Below are 18,231 nucleotides of genomic sequence, written 5' to 3'. Positions count from 1 at the left end.
TGCTAAAAATTCAGCATAGCTGGTTTTTGGTTATTGGCTCATCGGGTATGGAATCTGTGTGATAAGTCTGCTTATACAGTAGTTAAGCTAATATTTGAAGTAAGGCAATAGAATGGAAATTTTGGCCTCGCTTTTGTGTACATACATATGCACTAAGTGAGGCGGCTATAAAATTACATGTTTACTTATGATGATGAATAATTCAAAAACCCTGATTATCGAAGATGAATCAGTACAAGTCAGACATCAAAGGGTAGGCCTGAGGTCATAGTGTTGAAGTCTTATGACAGCAAACGTTTCCTGGCCCAGGTGAATCGAGCTTAAGATTTACAGTTGTTGTCATGCTTCTGCGAAGACGTTTTAGGGGCCGAATGGTGACGTTGTACTCATACGTTGTAAGAGAGCAATGGTCAGTGCAAGCTTAGTCCCGCTTATGACCCCATTGGAACCAGTCGGCTTCAAGAAGACTCAAAGAATGAAGTAATGACGGTGGCGACGTTAAAGCCTTAAGCAATGAAACAAGCAGTCAAAAACATATGACAACCTTAAGACCTTGAGCTCGCTATCATGTTGGTTACTCAGACTTCAGGTAAGATAAATAATTTGTTCGAGGCCTTTTGAAACCACTCCCTTAGGCACACAAAAGTCTAACCTTTACAACGTCTTGTGCTGTTTAGATGATGAGATGATACCAGTAAAGACTGTTATATTAGCTCAGATTGAAATCAGGATTTACAAAGGTTAAAAGCCGTCTAAACACCAGTCCACGGTTACATTCCTGATTCACAAGTAAAATTTTATAATAAAAATGTCATATTAAATTCATTGTATCCTGAGAGCAGATTTCGACATTCATGGTAAACAATTAAAAATATGTTTATAGCCCTTCGCTGACCGCCTGGTTTATTGGATCTTTTTTTGCGAAAAAAATTACTTATTGACGAATAAGGTTGAAAGTCCAAATTCAGCTCCAACACCACAGACTACAGTGCTTATTCAGATGTACATATATGCCCAGACTCTTGTAATGTAGCCAATGACGTCGAATCAACCGCCGAAAACACGAGATGCGGATTCAAAACCTGACTTGGACAGGGAATTTGTAAATTCCCCACCTGTCACAGCTTATGGGGTGCATGGTGACGATAAGTGGTTGATGACGCTCGTGTGGCCGCTTGTGCAGTCTAACGTTCGGTGAAGGCCATTTATGGGATGCAAATCTATATGTCACATGTCGGAAAGTTCGTCTGAAATTTACCGAAGGTCCGTGGTTTACGCCGGGCACTCCGGTAATTCCAGCCACAAATCTGAACTTCATCGAATATAAGTGAGTATGGCGCAAAACAATGAACTAAATAAATAAACGCTGTTGAATTAGATAAATTTATGGTGAATTGGACAAACTTGTTGACCTGGGCATGAACAGAATTTAATGAAAAGCTCCTTAAATGTGCTGACCACTACACTGATAACAATTGTGATCGAAGCCCTCTGTAGTGGTCGAAATTTCATAAATATGCAGTCATTCCGTATCCTATTATGCAGGTATTTAAGGTATACAGGAATGACTAACAAGTAACTAACTGTCACTTGTCATACCGGCTCGAGGTATTTGTCCTGGAAAGGATTTCGTAAACACCTTTCTTAGATGATTGCTTTATTCAAATGAATTCAGTAGCTCTGTGTAGCAAACTCTCTGTCATGATTTCCTTTAAAATGGACACAACTCTTGTCAGGGGGAACTACAATGAAGTTGACGTCGACGTTTTGCACAATTTTACAACGACTAAAGATATACGGATTCCGTGGATAATAGAGTCATATTAGCTGTTGAAAATTAACACTGGAACTAGCACCCGCGCATATATACTTTAAAAGAACGGCACGTAGAATTACCTGTTTGCTGGGTAGATGTATTCTTTTTTTAAACTGTTAACTATGCGTATACATGTACACAGTACTTGTATTATATATTTGCAGTATTATGTTATTAAATGTTTGTTCTCATATAGGCCTCGCCAGCGAGGCGCATTGACCCAGGAGCCTCTCACCAATGCGGTCGCTGCGTCTTCCTCTCTGGTCGTCCGTGGGAAGGTCTGCAAACAACCTACAGATGGCCGTGGGTTTCCCTCCGGCTCTGTACGATTTCCTCCCACCATAATGCTGGCTGTCGTCGTATAAGTGAAATATTCTTGAGTACGTTGTAAAACATCATTCGCATAAATAAATAAATCAAATAAATCATATCGATCTGACCGCGTCGGTGGCCTAATGGTCAGAGCGTCCCCGTCGAAGTTGGGAAACCCCGATCAAACCTGGTTCGGGTCATACCAAAGACTTTAATAAATGGTATTTTTGCAGCCTCGCTTGGCGCTCCGTACTGAGAAGTTAGAGCAAGGAAACAGGACTGATTGGTCCGGTGTCAGTATAATGTGACTGGGTCGAGTGTCATGTCTGGTGTCTTCGGCATGACACTTCAATGACTCATGAGTCAAACTTGGACCAAACTAAATGATTTATTAATCTGACTTGTTTAACAAGACACTTCACAGAAAGTCATCAGGTCACCTTTCGTTGTGGAGAAATGTGTTTTTCTCAGATATATTTTCAAGAAATGAGTCCTTATCATCCGAGACAGTTTCAAATCTGGTTACCTTTGCGAACTCTTACGAACTCTTACGAAATCTTGCAGACCATATTCGCTTTGGAATATATATGTTGTGTGTTGACATATCTAGAGCTAAACAACTAGCCGCATCCCACCCTGGCCCGAGCACCATCCAGGTCCATTGGAATTATATTTTCCCGTATATAGAACGCTGTGTGAGTCGTGTGACGTTGAATAGAACGAATCACCTACTAATAAACAAAATGATTAATAAGCAAAGTAATTCATTTTGATGATCTCAGGCTTGGTTAGTTGTTTGTAACTTTTCTGGAAGTCCACTGTCTTGTGATGAAGAACGGAGTCGGTGACTCGGAGCGTCGACCAGAATCTAGTTGATCCACTGATCCACTTAGCATAAAAAAATAAGCAAATGTATTATAAATTTTGAGAAATCGTCAAAATGAATTTCTTTGGGGTAACTTTGTTTATTTATTACGCTAAGCTGTTCAGTGTATCGATTAGACACATAAGTGATTAATAAATATAGGGTAAAACCCACTTTGCTAGGCTGTGTTTGACAATTATTTTGTCACTTGGTAATCGCTATTCACAGCAGGTCATTCCCAGCTTTCTCTGCTGGTCATTTCCCTACGTCCTTTGACATATTTTGGGCATTCTTTTCCAAACCATGTTATTAGTATTTAGTGTTTTCACGAGTCTTTTTCAGAGTATAGGCTGGACCTTGATATATGATGGCCTCTTGTATGAACAGCACATAGCAAGTCAAATAAATACGTACCGGTCGTTCCACTCTGACGAAAGTACTTGTGTCTTTCCAGGTTAAATGGTCAAGGTTGGTGAGTTTTTCTTTCAGCCTTTTTTTATATTTATTAACAAACCCGTGTGATGTGTTTTCAAGGTGAGAACCTAACTTGTCTGGGAGGTCATGGATTTGTACGCATCACTAAAGCGTATCTAAGAATCACACACTGAAATATACCCAGATACAATCACGATACGCTTGGACAGTTCCATCCAGGTTGTGTTGGTTAAATAACTGATGGAAAACATGTCGTTGAGAACCATGGAGCATGTCAATGAAGTTGTCTAACCAGATCTCAGTGTCCACGAACTAAACGTTGGCTTTATACGATTCATTTTGTTAAGAGCATGCTGACATGCACAGACTACAGTCTTGTATAATGGAGTCTGACCCTTAACCCCGGCGATGGCCGTTCAGATAAGAGGCTTACACTTTAGGTCACTTCTTCTACATTAGAGGGCTTACGGATTCAGTAACTGACTTATGGACAAGGGAAAAACATACCCGACAAACACCCTAGAAATATCCCAGTACAAAGCCTGTTGAAATCAATGCAACGATCGCGTAATAAGGTGTATTCGTGACTTAAGGCTCGCTTAAAGGAGAAGAAAATGTCACTTTCAGCCTTTCACTTCCGCTCTGCATGTATATATATATATATATATATATATATATATATATATATATATATATATATATATATATATATATATATATATATATATATATATATATATATATATATATATATATTATTTGATAGGTGCATAGCTAAAGGATTTTTCAGAAAGTTACATTTGTGGTGCAGTGATATTCCCCTCTCTACAGTGTCTAATGCAAAGATGGTGTTTCAGAGTGACTGGGGTCTGATACCGTTTTTCGATTTTTGTCCAGAACATTTATTATTTCATATATAAATAAACAAAACATAACTGAAGAAAGAAGTGGCCTTAAAGGATTTGTATCCTTGTATTAGCTACTTGCCTAAAGTATAAAGATTACAACCTGTTTAACAGGAGGGCCTCTGAGTTCATGACTTTCAATCAACCAAAAACAATAGATTTACTCCCCTAGGCGACCTCTAGCCAGCCGCCCTTTTAAAACTCAGCGGATGACGTTATAGATGGCCAACCAACGGGATAGTGTGTATCAAAGTGACAGTCATTGGAAGCCATAATGCGGTTGTGTCTACTTCTCTCATTTTACCGGCATCCCGAAGATTGATCAAACTAACGACGAATGGACATTCATTTTGTTTTACACCCACCAATCCTTATCGCCAGAGTCTACATGCATATATTTCAAGCCTACTTTTTCTTCCCTGCTGTTAAAATTTAGCTGCCCCCAGAATTGTTTATCTCATCTCCTACCAACCCGACAAAGATTTAGCTGTGTTTGGTGGGTAAAAACCCTTTTGTCTTGTGTCGTGAATTCTCGTTTTCCCGAGGGCCAAATCGTCTAGAAACGTAAAAAAACTCTAGGGTTCTTCGATGACCTATTTTCACAAACTTATGCAGAACAGCAAACCATTTCGTGGAGAAGTACTGAACTAAATGGCGAAGCTCTGACAATTCATAACTTTTGGACTCACGAACAGGTTGGACTTGTGTGACGTCATTCGGCGGAGATTACCGAGTGTTGGCGGGGAAAATTCATAAACCCAGCCCCATCATCTAGTGATTTTAATGCCATATTACTCAAATTACTGTACTTTTTCTAATATATTCTCACACTCATTTTAACACTGTATACAGGGGGAGCTAATTATGAATAAACAACTATTCTGGACACTAACCCTTTAAGACCACACCAGGTCCTTTAATACGTTCACCAAACAAAATGGAAATTTTCGCTAATATGAGATTGTGTTCAAATTAAGCACCCGCTACTTTATGACTAAATATTTGCCAGGTACAGCAGTTCATCGGCCAGGTTTTCCTCATCTATTAACTTTACCCATACACGTAATAAATAAGTGTAATAGAACAATTACAGCACGGAGAGTAAACCCAGAGCAGCAACGACAGTGTAATAATTGACAAATGGTCACACGTAACCAGTGAAAAACGGATTCATGTGAATTTTTCTCAGTCAGCGTTTTATTCTGAATGCTTTTGTAAGACATAAGCCATGAACAAATAAAGAGTGCACCATAACTCGGTAATCCTTCTGTATTCATTTTCGGGCACTGTAAATACGTTGGCACTGGGTCCGACCTTCTATTGCTTTATTAATTTTATTTATTTGATAGAGTGTTTTATGCCATACTGAAGAATATTTCACTTATACGACGGCGGCCAGCAGTATGGTGGGACGAAACTGGGCAGTGCCCTGGGAAAACCCACGACCATCCGCAGGTTGCTGACGGACCTTCTCACGTACGGCCGGAGAGGAAGCCAGCATGAACTGGAATTGAACTCACAGCGACCACATTGGTGGGAGTCTCCTTTGTCATCGCGCCGTGCTTGCGTGCTAATTCTCTCGGCCACGCAGACCTCAATTCATTGTTCTTCGTGAATGTTCAAGTATATCAGAACGGAACACGGTGTATAGCAGATATATGCACTTATGAGTTGAACCGGGTAAATCTTTGCCTGATCTCGTCTCAAATGGTAAGCTTGCGGAAATGGGATTGTTCGTCTGGGAGACTGTGAAGAGGTTGGATGAGCCAGCCTCTTGGCTAAGATGTCTACCCTTTCCCTCCTCATCTACCCTCGGCGTCTTTGACATGCAGTTCAGCCAGTGTAGATGTATATTATCTGTACAACCAAATAACGAAAATGAGGAGGCACAGTCTTCCCGACACGAATGCCAAATTTTACATTAACAATTTTTTATCGTAATTTAATAAGTATTTTTTAATGATATTAAAAGCTTGAGACAAGCCAGTTTTCTAAGTAGTAAATATATCAGCTAATCAGCTATGCCGGATGAAAATGTCTCTCTCCAAGGCCGGCGGCACGAGGACGGGGCAAATTGCGTACGAATAGTACCGTTCTCATGCCGCTTGTGCGGCCCGTGGGGCGCGATACGAGTGGGCGAGGACGATACCGTTCGCGCGCGATTACTTCGTCCTCGTGCCGCGCGACGCGACCACGTGATGAAGGGCTATGTGCTATAGATCCATAGTAGTTATCTGGAGCGCAGCCCGCTGACAAAAATTGAGATGTGTTTGTCGGGGTCATTCTTAAACCTTGAACTTTTATTTTCTAATCCCATAGTGATTCACTAGTTAGAAGCCAGACTTCCAACCACCTCATGTAGCCAGGAGTTTCCTGTGTCTCCATTACGTTTACGTCTACCGGGAGGCGGTAGATCCAGGGTCAATCCTGGGTCGAGTCACACCTAAGACCTTGAAAGAGGAAGTTGTAACTTCCTCGCTTGGCGTTCAGCATGAAGGGGATGGTGCAACGACTGGTTGACCCGTATCAGTATAATGGCTCGGGTGAGGTGACTTGCTTGCCTTTGGTAAGACGTCTCAGTGGAGCAGCACTACATAAAAGAGCGATTGAAATCCGTCCTGCAACAAGGAGGCATACTACATGTACCCTAAGGATTCCTTCGTCGTCATATGACTGAAAAATTATTAAGTGCGACGTTAAACCCCAAGCACTCACTCATTCACTCTCCATCACGTTAGATATAAGTTACACACGATGACACGTTCATTTCGCTTAGAGCTCGGAAGTGGGCCTGTGATATGCAATCTACATCCCTAGGACAATGCAATGAACCCAATAAAGTGATCATATTTCATTCCATGTTAAAAAATAGCGAGAGAAAAAATCGTTACCGTTTGTTTGTAAACATTATGATTCTGGGCTTGTCTCATTTTATTAACATACATCGTAGGTGCAGTCGGAAAATATCATACAGACACATAGACATGAATGGATATATATTACATAGATATGGGAGGATAAAGAAAGGTGCAGGAAAAAGACTGCATCATGAGTGGCAATCAGTGCTGAGAGGGGACGTTCATGGGATCAGAGTACATGCAATTCAGTAAATTCTGTACTAGTGTTCCTCGTCAGTGAAACTGAATGAACGGCGGAAGACGAGAAACATCGTGTGATCAATATGTTTACTTCGGAACTGGCGTGCTGCTGTAGTCAGATGAAAATATTGACCACAAACCTCAAGCGAACAATGCACGCATGTACACACACAGCTATATCATAGCTGTAGCTCAGGGGCCATCCTATGTTGTCCCGTCGATTATTTATTTATTTATTTATTTATTTATTTTACTGTGTTTGACGCCGTGCTCAAGAATATTTCACTTATACGACGGTGGCCATCATTATAGTGGGAGAAAACCGGGCAGAGCCCGGGAGAAATCCACTAACATCCGCAGGCTGCTGTCATATCTGCCCCCGTGTGTATAAAACAGGAGAGGTCTGTCCATTTCGTGGCGTAGTCCAAGGTCTAAGAATGTCCCAAACAAACACATGTCAATTATTTCAGCGGGCTGCGCTCGAGATTATTCTATTAATCTAATGCGCTTAGGCCTACATCATGTGGTCGCGGCACGAGGACGACGCAGATCGCGTCCTCGTCCCCGATCCGTATCATTCGCGCACGATTTGCTACGTCCTCGCGCCGCGGGCCTCAACCCACGGTGTCGCAGGATGAGGGGACGAGAGCGGTCACTGTTCGGGCGCGAATGGTACGAGAGGACGAGAACGGTGCCATTCGCCATTAATCCAGGCCATTAATCCATGGCTTAAACCATCAACCTTGCTCTGATGATATGGTTGAGTTGGTTTATGAGTTGAAGAAACAAAGTTTGAGACAAAAGGCGCCAGTGTAACGTTGGCCTATACATAGCTTCAAAAATCAGCACTTCGCGGAGACTGTAAGCAGCATCATTTAGTTATTGATGTTGTAGCGTTATTTTAGCGTACCACGTACCTCGGTAATCGATTTCTATCATCCAGAGCCTCTCTTATCGATCACCGTGACATAGCATCTTTTTCCTCCGACATCAACAACATAGCTGCGAAAATCGGGAAAGACTTGTTCATCTCGGAGCGGTACCTATAGGCGTTGGCTATAGCCAGCAGTTCGAATCTCGAAGGTGTCAACATGTCGTCAGGGGGTAAGCCGGAGTTCCACGTCACCGTTATCAGCGATATTATATGACCATGGGGGTGGGTCGCTAAGAAGAGACTGGAGCAAGCCGTGGAGCAACTCAAAGACAAATTTGAGTTTCGCGTCCAATGGGAGCCCTTTCTTCTGCGACCCAGTACCCCGTCAGAGGGCACACCCAGCCCTAAGTACCCGGATGACAGTCCCAGGTAAGCCGAGACACAAAGAACATTTTTTACAGGAAATAAAATAACATCATTCATATAGGTGGTGGCAAAAAAGTTACATTTGCTGTAATGATGATGCCAGCATAATTCTGTTGTGTGCAACAAGTAATCTGTCCGTCCGTGTGGCTCAGATCCACAGGCGGGGCCTATATAGGTCCAAATCATGCGTGTGTGGGTAGGGCCTAGTCTACCAAAGCTGACTATTGTTGGTGCAGTAATGTACCTTGTTTACGTCTGTACATTGAGTTACATGGCCGTGCTGCGCAAAATCTAGGCTAGTCGTGGGGATCTTGAGGGTGAAAACCGCATGCTACAATCCAAGGAAAGCTCACTTCTTATACATTGTTATTTGTATTAAACCCTGTACTGACATTTTGATCTTTTGACCTTCCCATATAGATTTTAATCTATTTTGCTCTAATATTTGCTATTTGTATCGTTGTCCACGGAATAATGCTACAAGCCTAAACTCTTTCTTACTTGTATATATGAAATTAATCCGCCCGGATTTATTTCTGTAAATGCCGATGCCTCAGGGTTAGCTTTCAAGATTAAACGACTGTGTCAGGTTCCAGGAATGCACTTTTGACTTTGGCATGTTTGAAACTTGATTTTAATGTTATGTCCCACAAACTAAAAGCAACTGAACGTCGTTTGTGTTAAAGACATATCAATTTTGCACATCGGTGACGCTAAACCACGCTGAAGTTACGAATTTTGTCAAGAATCGTATTGTGCCATCGGCCCGTGGCGACTTCTGCGAATCTCTATCATGACCATATTGGTAAATGTCAGTTTTATATACTAGAGCTTACACTCTCTATATATATAGCTTCGCGCTATTTCTAGAGAGTGTATTGTCAAATATCTACTTTCTAAATGATATTAATACGGATCTGATATATTCAGCTAGGGAGCTGTATCATTTCTGCTGATAACAGTGGTAATGCATATTCTCCGTGACTATTGACATGTAGTGGTGGCGATTTGATGCTGATTTTGAGGTCGCTGCTTCGATACCCGGGGTAGTTTCAGTGAGTTTTCATCTCTAGAAAAACCGGCCTGGATAGCACAGTTGGTAGAGCGTTCGCATCGGGACCAGTAGATCAAGGATCAATCCTTGATCGAATCACACCTAAGACTTTAAAAGAGGAAGTTGTAACTTCCTCGCTTGGCGTTCAGCATGAAGGGGATAGTACAACGACTGGTTGGCCCGTATCAGTATAATGGCTCGGGCGGGGCGACTTACTTGCCTTCGGTAAGTCGTCTCAGTGAAGAAGCACTAGATGAAAGAGCGGTGGAAATGCAACAAGGAGGCACATTACACGTACATGCACCCTAAGGATTCCTTCGTCGTCATATGACCGAAAAATTGTTGAGTACGATGTTAAACCCCAAGAACTCACTCACTCATCTCTAGAATGTGTGCTATATTTATAGAGGATAATGCCTAATCAAGATTAAACTGTTACCTAGCTCAGGATCAGGAAAAAATGCTGTGACTTCACGATCACCAGTCTGAAATCCCGCTGGGAAAAAATCCACACATACTGGACACTGACATCAAAAAGATGGAGTAAACCATCATGTAAAGGATTGTTTCCATAATTGCACCAAATAGTTATAGGTTGTTTTGGAGTCCAGCATTTCTGTAACTTTCTGTAGCCACATAATTCATCAATTAAACCGTCTTTTGATTATTTATTTGACTGGTGTTTTTTTATATCATACTCAAGAATATTTCACTTATACGACGGAGGCCAGCATCATGGTAGGAGTAAACCGGATTGAGCCCGGGGAAAAACGGTCTATTGCTTTTAGAGCAAACTATTGCTTAGATATTTTTAGAGGTTCGTGTTAAACAGAGCCTTCGTCATCACACTGTAAGTTCATCATTTAGTCTTAACTATGAACATATCATTTCATACATTAATCGGGACATACCGTTTAGATTGCTTAAGTTCAGACCACTAGCCTGCTTTGACTGATGAGATTACGTCATGTACTCAGTGAGTCGAGTTGGCTTCATCTGGGATGTATCACGTATCCTCCATTTATAAGCAGGACGACAAGCGTATCGATGAGAACTCCAATGAAAAAGTAAATATTATAGTAATTTAGTTCATTTTTATTTAAATTAAAAGAACGCTAAAATATGAAGTAAGGTTCATCATAGACAACTGAAAACTATGAGCAAAAATACTTTCATTTATTTCTTCAAATTTTTTTTTAAAGAGTGTTGAAAGGCATTGAAATATTTGAATAGTATGGTGGGCTTTATGAGCCATACTAACGGTATCTAGGAACTCTGACTTGAAATCACCTTTTTTTTCCCTGATGTTCAACCGAAGGAAAGAAATTTTTGGGAACATTATTTCAGTAACCCTTTACTCATCGGTAAAAAGAGTGATTCCAACTTTCGGAATCGTGATCAGAGTTGGATAAACTTCCTGTGACGTCAGAGTTGCTAACATCTGATAGTATGGTCCATAAAGCCCTCCTTAGAATTCAAATGTTTGAGCGCCTTTAACTCTTTTCACAAAAATGTAAAAAAAAATACATGAAAGTAAATTTATGTATAGTTTTAAGTGGCCTATTTAGTCATGCCTGCTTTTTTCATGTAACGCTGTTCTCACAAATTTTCACTGATATATATGGCGGTGGTCAGGAAACTGGAATGAATGAAATAAATCATTGGGTGAGGATAAATCACTGGATAAATCATTGGATAAATCATTGGGTGAGGATAAATCATTGGGTGAGGATAAATCATTGGGTGAGGATAAATCATTGGATAAATCCCTGGGGAGGATAAATCGCTGGATAAATCATTGGGTGAGGATAAATCATTGGGTGAGGATAAATCATTGGGTGAGGATAAATCATTGGGTGATTTTGGGTTACGATCTGGTCATACAGTGGTCACCTTGATATCTGCAGGGTGAAGATGTTAAAGGATGCTGGGCACAGTGTTGGGATAGAGTTCAGAAAGAGGCCGTCAAAGATACCTAACACCTTGAAAGGCCACACCTTGTTACGATACGCCAAGGAACTGGAAGGAGGGAAGTACCAGAACAGGGTGGCGGAGGAAATCTATAAGGTAAGCGGAAACTCGGGGGTTTAAGGAAGAGAAACCGGAAGTAAAAGAATGAGCTATTTAAACAAAATAGCATCATGTTCCCCGTGTTTGTTGATGTAATAAAAATATTTGAAAAAGTGATGATATGGATACTTAGAGCACAGAGTATAAATATTGATGTTAGGAATATGTGTAAACTTATTCATTCGAGTACTATTTAAACAGAAGACAGTGCAACTGGATATTTAGACTGGATGGGTTAAGGTATCTTCCGCAATGTAATGAAAATTAAAAATTATGTCCGATTGAATTTCTGAAGATTAAATTAATTAAATAGTTCATGCATTTTTTGCTCGCCTGTATAAAGTACAGGCGTAGCATATGTCGTACCATGAACGTCGGCGTCCAATAAGAGAGAAAACAAAATGCTAGGGGTGGTACCTTAAAAAGTACTGCAGATAATGGGCTCAGGGTTTGCACACATGTAGAGCACAATAGCAGGAGGGGGATATTCCATCGTTGATTTGGTGTGTACATATTAAGTACCGTCAATTACTGAATTCCTGACTTAGTGTATTGTGTACAAGAATCAACGTTAAACAAAGTGTAAGGGGTGGTTTCTCAAAAAGTGCTGCATGTGTTGAGCTTAGGATTTGCACACATGTAGAGCACAATAGCACGAGAGGGATATATTCAATAGTTGATCAGGTACATATTAAGTCTCTCAAATTACTGAATTCTTGACTTAGTTTATTATGTATTAGAATCTCTGTCAAACAGATTGTCAGGTTGGTATCTTGTATATTATTGTATGTATTTATCTGAAGTTTTACATGTATATAGAGCACAAATTTGCACAAGGGGGATGTTCCATCGCTGATGCTATGTGAGCATGTTAAATACCGTAAATAACCAAATTCACGATTTCAGTTCTTTATGCATTGAGCTTTTTATATGAAGTTTTGCATTCATGTGTCTCATACCTGCGAGCTCTTTGGTAGCTTTACTACCAATGCTAAGTAAACTAGCATTTTCTTGCAAATAATATGTAAGATATAAATCTGTTTCATATTTTTTTCTCCTTTTTTGCATAGGCTTATTTTACAGACGGAATATTCTTGGACACCGGAGCTCTGGTGGGTATAGCTGGGCGCACAGGATTGAACAAAGCGGAAGTGAAAGCTCTTCTGAGCGACAAGAACGCTATTGAGGACACACACGAGAGGGCAAAGGACTGGTCCAGACAAGGAGTCTCCGGTAAGCAATGAATGGAAGCGAGGACGAATGGTTTTGGAAAATAAATATGAACAATTTGTGCTTTCTCCACACAAATTTCATCGATCAGTCCATTTTTCATCATTCTGCTTTAGGTTTTGTGTAAAGCTTTGACGGTGAAGTAAATATAATTTACATGACATTGCTTTATCTGTTGATTTGTCCGAGCCTCAATGTAGCTTCATCATTATTTGTCAACAACTAGAACTTCCTTGAAGAGCGCTCGTCCTAATGCCGACTGTAGTACTGCGTCACTGGAGCACCCTACTGAATTACACCAGTATACTGACACAGGTCTACTGTCCCCTTTGGTCCTTGAAACTGACAACCAATGCATGTACATGTAGAAGCTGGGCCTATTCTGACAGGGGGTGAGAACACAAAGAGCATTTATCACGACATTTCACCTGTTTCTCTTCTCCAGGTGTGCCGTGTATCTACATGAACGGACAAAGGGTGTTTTCGGGGGCTCAGGACGTGGATACATTCATCAAGGTCATCGAGAAAGTGGCGGAGAAATTCCCGCTACAGAGTTCAGCGTCTTTGTAAAATTTTGAGAAGATGACTTTTTTCCAACTTGCAAGCGTTGGGAAATAAGATTAGACATACTCCCTGCAGCAGGTGAGCCGCTCTGTACGTTGTCACATCCCTGTCACAATTATAACCTACATATATATGTATTTTGTACAGAAATCTTGACAAGGTCACTGACGTGATGAGACAGGAAGCGATGTCAAAAAATACAAAAATTCTACTTTAACCTTTTTTTCTTCTACCAGTACTCGATACGCATGTATTCTCTTGTATAAAGTGTACACAGCATGATTATAATGGGAACCGGAAACAATTTTATGGATGGCTGCTCATCAGTGGTAACGCTAAGCTACACACAGGGTCCTCATCTCAAGCTTGTCTAGCGGTGGCAGTGATGTAAAGCGAGCGTTGAGAGCGGCACATGCTGTAAAAAGTATGAAACTTGCAGCACAAACGAGATGATCGACTGCATGTAGCTATTTCAACAATGTTGTGAATGTGTAAAATCTTCGAAAGAAGCCAAATAATTTGCAGAACATATGTAACATATGTTGTTGTTCTTATGAAACCTTTTTCACAGAAAGCTCAATGACGTCTTGCCTTTAAATTGCCTCTCCAAGGTGACTGGTACAGACTGAGAAATGATGCTTTCTAAGAATAAGGGATCATGATGTCTTTAAATCTGTCCATGTGATGTTAATATGGATAGGAATATTGACACAATTCGTGTTTCAATTCATGCGTGATATTGTTTTCATATCAAGTTTTGTAACTCTTTCTGTGATTTAGTAAATGTCTGTAAGTTACAAAAATGTTACATGAGTGTTAGCAAAGATAGTTAATAAATCTTGAGCAACGCAAGTCAATTTAAACTGATGAATGAAATAACTGATGTGAAGTTCATTAGCTATAATAAATTACGTAACTACGGGTATGTACTTGTATGTGCGCTTGTCTTGATCTGTCTTGTAAATGTGTTCTTTACTGAATAGTTATATTATTTCGTTATGAATACAATGCGTTCAGTGTGTTAATGGAAGTTTGTCTTTTACTTTCTTTCCGTGATGGAATTATATTTAAGACTTAAATATTATTTGCACCTGCAAATGGATGTCTAACAGGAGATTTATAGTCTTTGGTCGCCTTCTTATTATGTATGACAAAACGGCCCAAGGTTATAGAATCTTTATTATTGAGGTATTGATGAACATTTGGTTGAATTGGTGTTTGATGTAGGCTTATATAACGCTTATGCAGTATAGTCCTATGCCTAACCAGTCAAATCTCTCAGTCATTGCCTATTTATTCAGGTTTACTCAAATTTCAAACCCCGTTCAAAACAACTCTTGCTGCTGTTTTGCCCGATGGTCAGAAAGCACTTGGTGTCTCTACTGCATTGACCTGGGAGAGTGTTGCTACAAGGAGATTACAAGTCCAGATGTAGCATGCAAAGTTATATGACATTTCTGTTTCCAATACACATTAAAATGTGCAAAATAATTCATAGTTTGGAAATATTTTTGTCCATTCTGTGATTTCCATTGATAACTTTTGTTACAGCTTATTTTATTTTGCCATAATGGTTCATAATGTAATGAATCAAATCAGCATCGTGCAAACGTTGAACAGAATTATGCAATCAATCCAGTTTTAGGTGGGCCTATCCATGAATTCAAAGGTCCACTTCGATTTAATAAGTAAGGGAGGTAATTCAGTGGAATCGCACGATTTACTGTTTACACTCTTACTTCCCTTGATTTGAAGACTGGAAACAAGTTTTTGTGGAAGGATAATGAATTAACTCCATGTTCAAAATATTTCCGTAATAAGTAGGCCTAACATTCTAGTGATTAAGCACTGTCAATGCTCGTTTCATAACGCCATATGGTATGACCGATTTGAGTGCAAGTGACCGACATTAACACAGACTACAATTAAAGTTTTAAACTTGAATTTTAAAAGTACACAATTTTAGTTATAGTAACAGAAGTTAACAGGTTTTAATAGGGAACAGGTCGGGGCCGTTGTTTACCATTCAGTCGCTGTGTGACACGAGACGTACTTGGTTTCGATCCCAGTTTCGGACGTGTAATTTCACCGATTCTCCTCCTTCCATTGTTCTCAGTGCCTTTGTGGCAAGAGACGGTGGACGCGTTCGACCGTCTGTGTGGTTTTTACACTGAATTACCCGGAGACCGCTTGCCCGCCAAGATGATAAGGTATGTAATGCTTGGAGAACTCTGCAGGTAATTTGTCAGTAAAATGAAATGGATTGCTTTCTCCGGACACTCGCCGCCATCATATGCTTGGATTTTTACGTTCTGTTTAACAATTTTTAGTCATATGACGAGGCGTTATTATGTTTACTTTCACACATTCTTATGGCATGGCGAGTCCATGCTGCCAAAGTGCTGCCGCCAATGAAGTGTCATGCCGAAGACACCAGACATGACACCCCACCCAGTATCATTAAAAGAAAAAACAACAAAAAATATACCGTAACCAAAGTTATTTCAGAAGAGTTGCCCATACAGACCTAAACGGACATGGGCATTTTTTGTGTTAGATTTTAGAGAAACCGGAAACACGATGTCGCGTCATCTGTACCCTACGCTGTCAGTACTAGAGGCGAGACACCCCTTTATCGTGCGAAGTATGGTCCCCCTTATTATTACAACCGAGGGCCACGCAAAGTGGCCTCCTGCTTGAGACCTTGAGAAATAACACCAGACGCATTCCACTTCAACTTTCTCGTTGAAAATGGCTTTAAAACACATCAGAAGGAAAACACCTGATTTAAAACTACTTCTGTATGTGAAAATGGTGAACTAGTTACGGGTGACGTCACAGCGGAACAGATGCCATCTTGGGTGGTAGAAATATCTGTACCTTGATTGTTTAATACTAAGAGCCCGTTCGATATTCCCTGCGTGGGCGACTTTGCTTACTTTGAGCTACTCATCGTGGTTATCCTACATCACAAAAATAAAAAGTGACATTTTGTTGACTTTAAATGTGGCGTTTTTTCAACTTTACATGTGACTCTTTATCAATTCATGTATACATTTGATGTAGAGTTGTCTTTTCTTTTAAACTGACACAGGGCCAACCGGTCATGTTTCCTTGCTTTAACTCCTCAGTGACGAGAGCCAACCGAGGCAAGGAAAAGTAAAAGTTTAAAGTCTTTGATGTGACCTGACTCGGGCTTCATCTCAGATCTCCCGGCTTTGAGGCGGCGCTCTAACCGTTAGGCTAACGAGCAATCTCCAGTACCTTATGTTGGGCATTATTAAGTATGCCGTTAAAGGAAAAGACAACGTTAAAAACAACTTAGCATCGACAGAAAGTAAAAACATGTCGTATTGCAACATAGGAGTTCTCTTTTTACAAGGAGAATACGTCGTCAGATGGTGTAACATAACAAATTACAGTCCAGCGAGTAAAACCAGAACTGCGTCAACAGTGTTATTGTTGGCAAATGGTCTATTTATCTCAAATAGGGGTTTATTTTAACTGTTCTTGTAAGTGCTTAAATAGCAGCCATTAGGTGATATAAATAGACGTCAATGGTCTACAAATTAATCAAATGCTGTCGCTGCTCTAGTTTTACCCTCTATGAGTATGTTGATTATGTGGTCCAAAAAGCTTACACTTAACGTTCGTTCACCATTTCATTTAAGCCACGTTTTATAGAATTTTGGCAAATTGTTTTGCAAATGCACGGTTCTACTGTATTTTTTTTGGGGGGGGGGGGGTGGGAGGGGTGGGTGGGTGGAGGTTTGGGGTTTTTTTTTGATAATGAGTTTTCTTTTCAACTTTCAGACATGCTGACGTTTTGCCATTTAGGCTCCTGTCGGGTGTTTCACCCCTCAATGCGCGTCTCCGCCACCACACAATTTAATGTGACGATAGCCTTAAATATGAATATGTTGACAGTTTTTGTATACTCTGCTCTCTTCTCCAGACCTGTTACGAACGATTGGGTGGGGGGGGGGGGGGTGTCCTCAGTCCAGTTTTCAGTTCCGCATTGCCAAGCCTGTCCTTAATATCGCAAATCACATGTTTAAATTTGTAAGCCTCTGAATGAAAGTTGGCATAAAGTCAACATTATGGCATAATGTCTAGAAAATTTACGTAATCTTTCGGGGGATGGAATCGGTTTTTGTTTTGTTTCAAAATAGCCTACCGCTTATTATGTAATATTTTCTGTCTTCATTTGCATAATGGGGATGATTAGCCTAATAAATTCTGTATAAACCATACATGTACTGTATAACTGTACTGTAAGTGTCTGCTTAAGCCATGGTGCTAAGGGGCGTGTAATTTCATACCGATTTAGCATTTACATAAACAATTGGAATAAACCATAACTGAGGTAATTTGGCGAAGATGGGCCCGTTTCTAATGTTTTTACGCTCAGTTTAACATTATAAAAAGAGGTAACTAATTATGAATAATTAATAAATCTGGACACTAATCCTTTACCTATGTTGTATTCCTGCGTTAACCGGGATTCTACTGGTGGATAAAGTATCCCGGGGCCTGCTCTCTTTGTATTGTTTTAGTGTTATTGTATGTTATATGTGACGAC

At 40.3% G+C, this 18,231-nt stretch overlaps 1 protein-coding gene across 1 annotated transcript; it reads left to right on the top strand.

Moving 5' to 3' along the window:
- The first annotated feature begins 8,080 nt into the window (after positions 1-8,080).
- Positions 8,081-14,674, top strand: LOC135479422 (uncharacterized protein YwbO-like). The gene is made up of 4 exons (XM_064759249.1): positions 8,081-8,734; positions 11,693-11,852; positions 12,926-13,088; positions 13,531-14,674. The coding sequence occupies exons 1-4, from the start codon at positions 8,523-8,525 to the stop codon at positions 13,653-13,655; spliced, it is 660 nt and encodes a 219-aa protein (XP_064615319.1). The 5' UTR covers positions 8,081-8,522; the 3' UTR covers positions 13,656-14,674.
- Positions 14,675-18,231: the final 3,557 nt, after the last annotated feature.

The sequence above is a fragment of the Liolophura sinensis genome, chromosome 12, assembly GCF_032854445.1.
Source record: "Liolophura sinensis isolate JHLJ2023 chromosome 12, CUHK_Ljap_v2, whole genome shotgun sequence".
Classification (NCBI taxonomy): domain Eukaryota; kingdom Metazoa; phylum Mollusca; class Polyplacophora; order Chitonida; family Chitonidae; genus Liolophura; species Liolophura sinensis.
The sequence above is the reverse complement of the archived record's forward strand: the minus strand, read 5'-3'. Positions and strand labels throughout refer to the sequence as shown.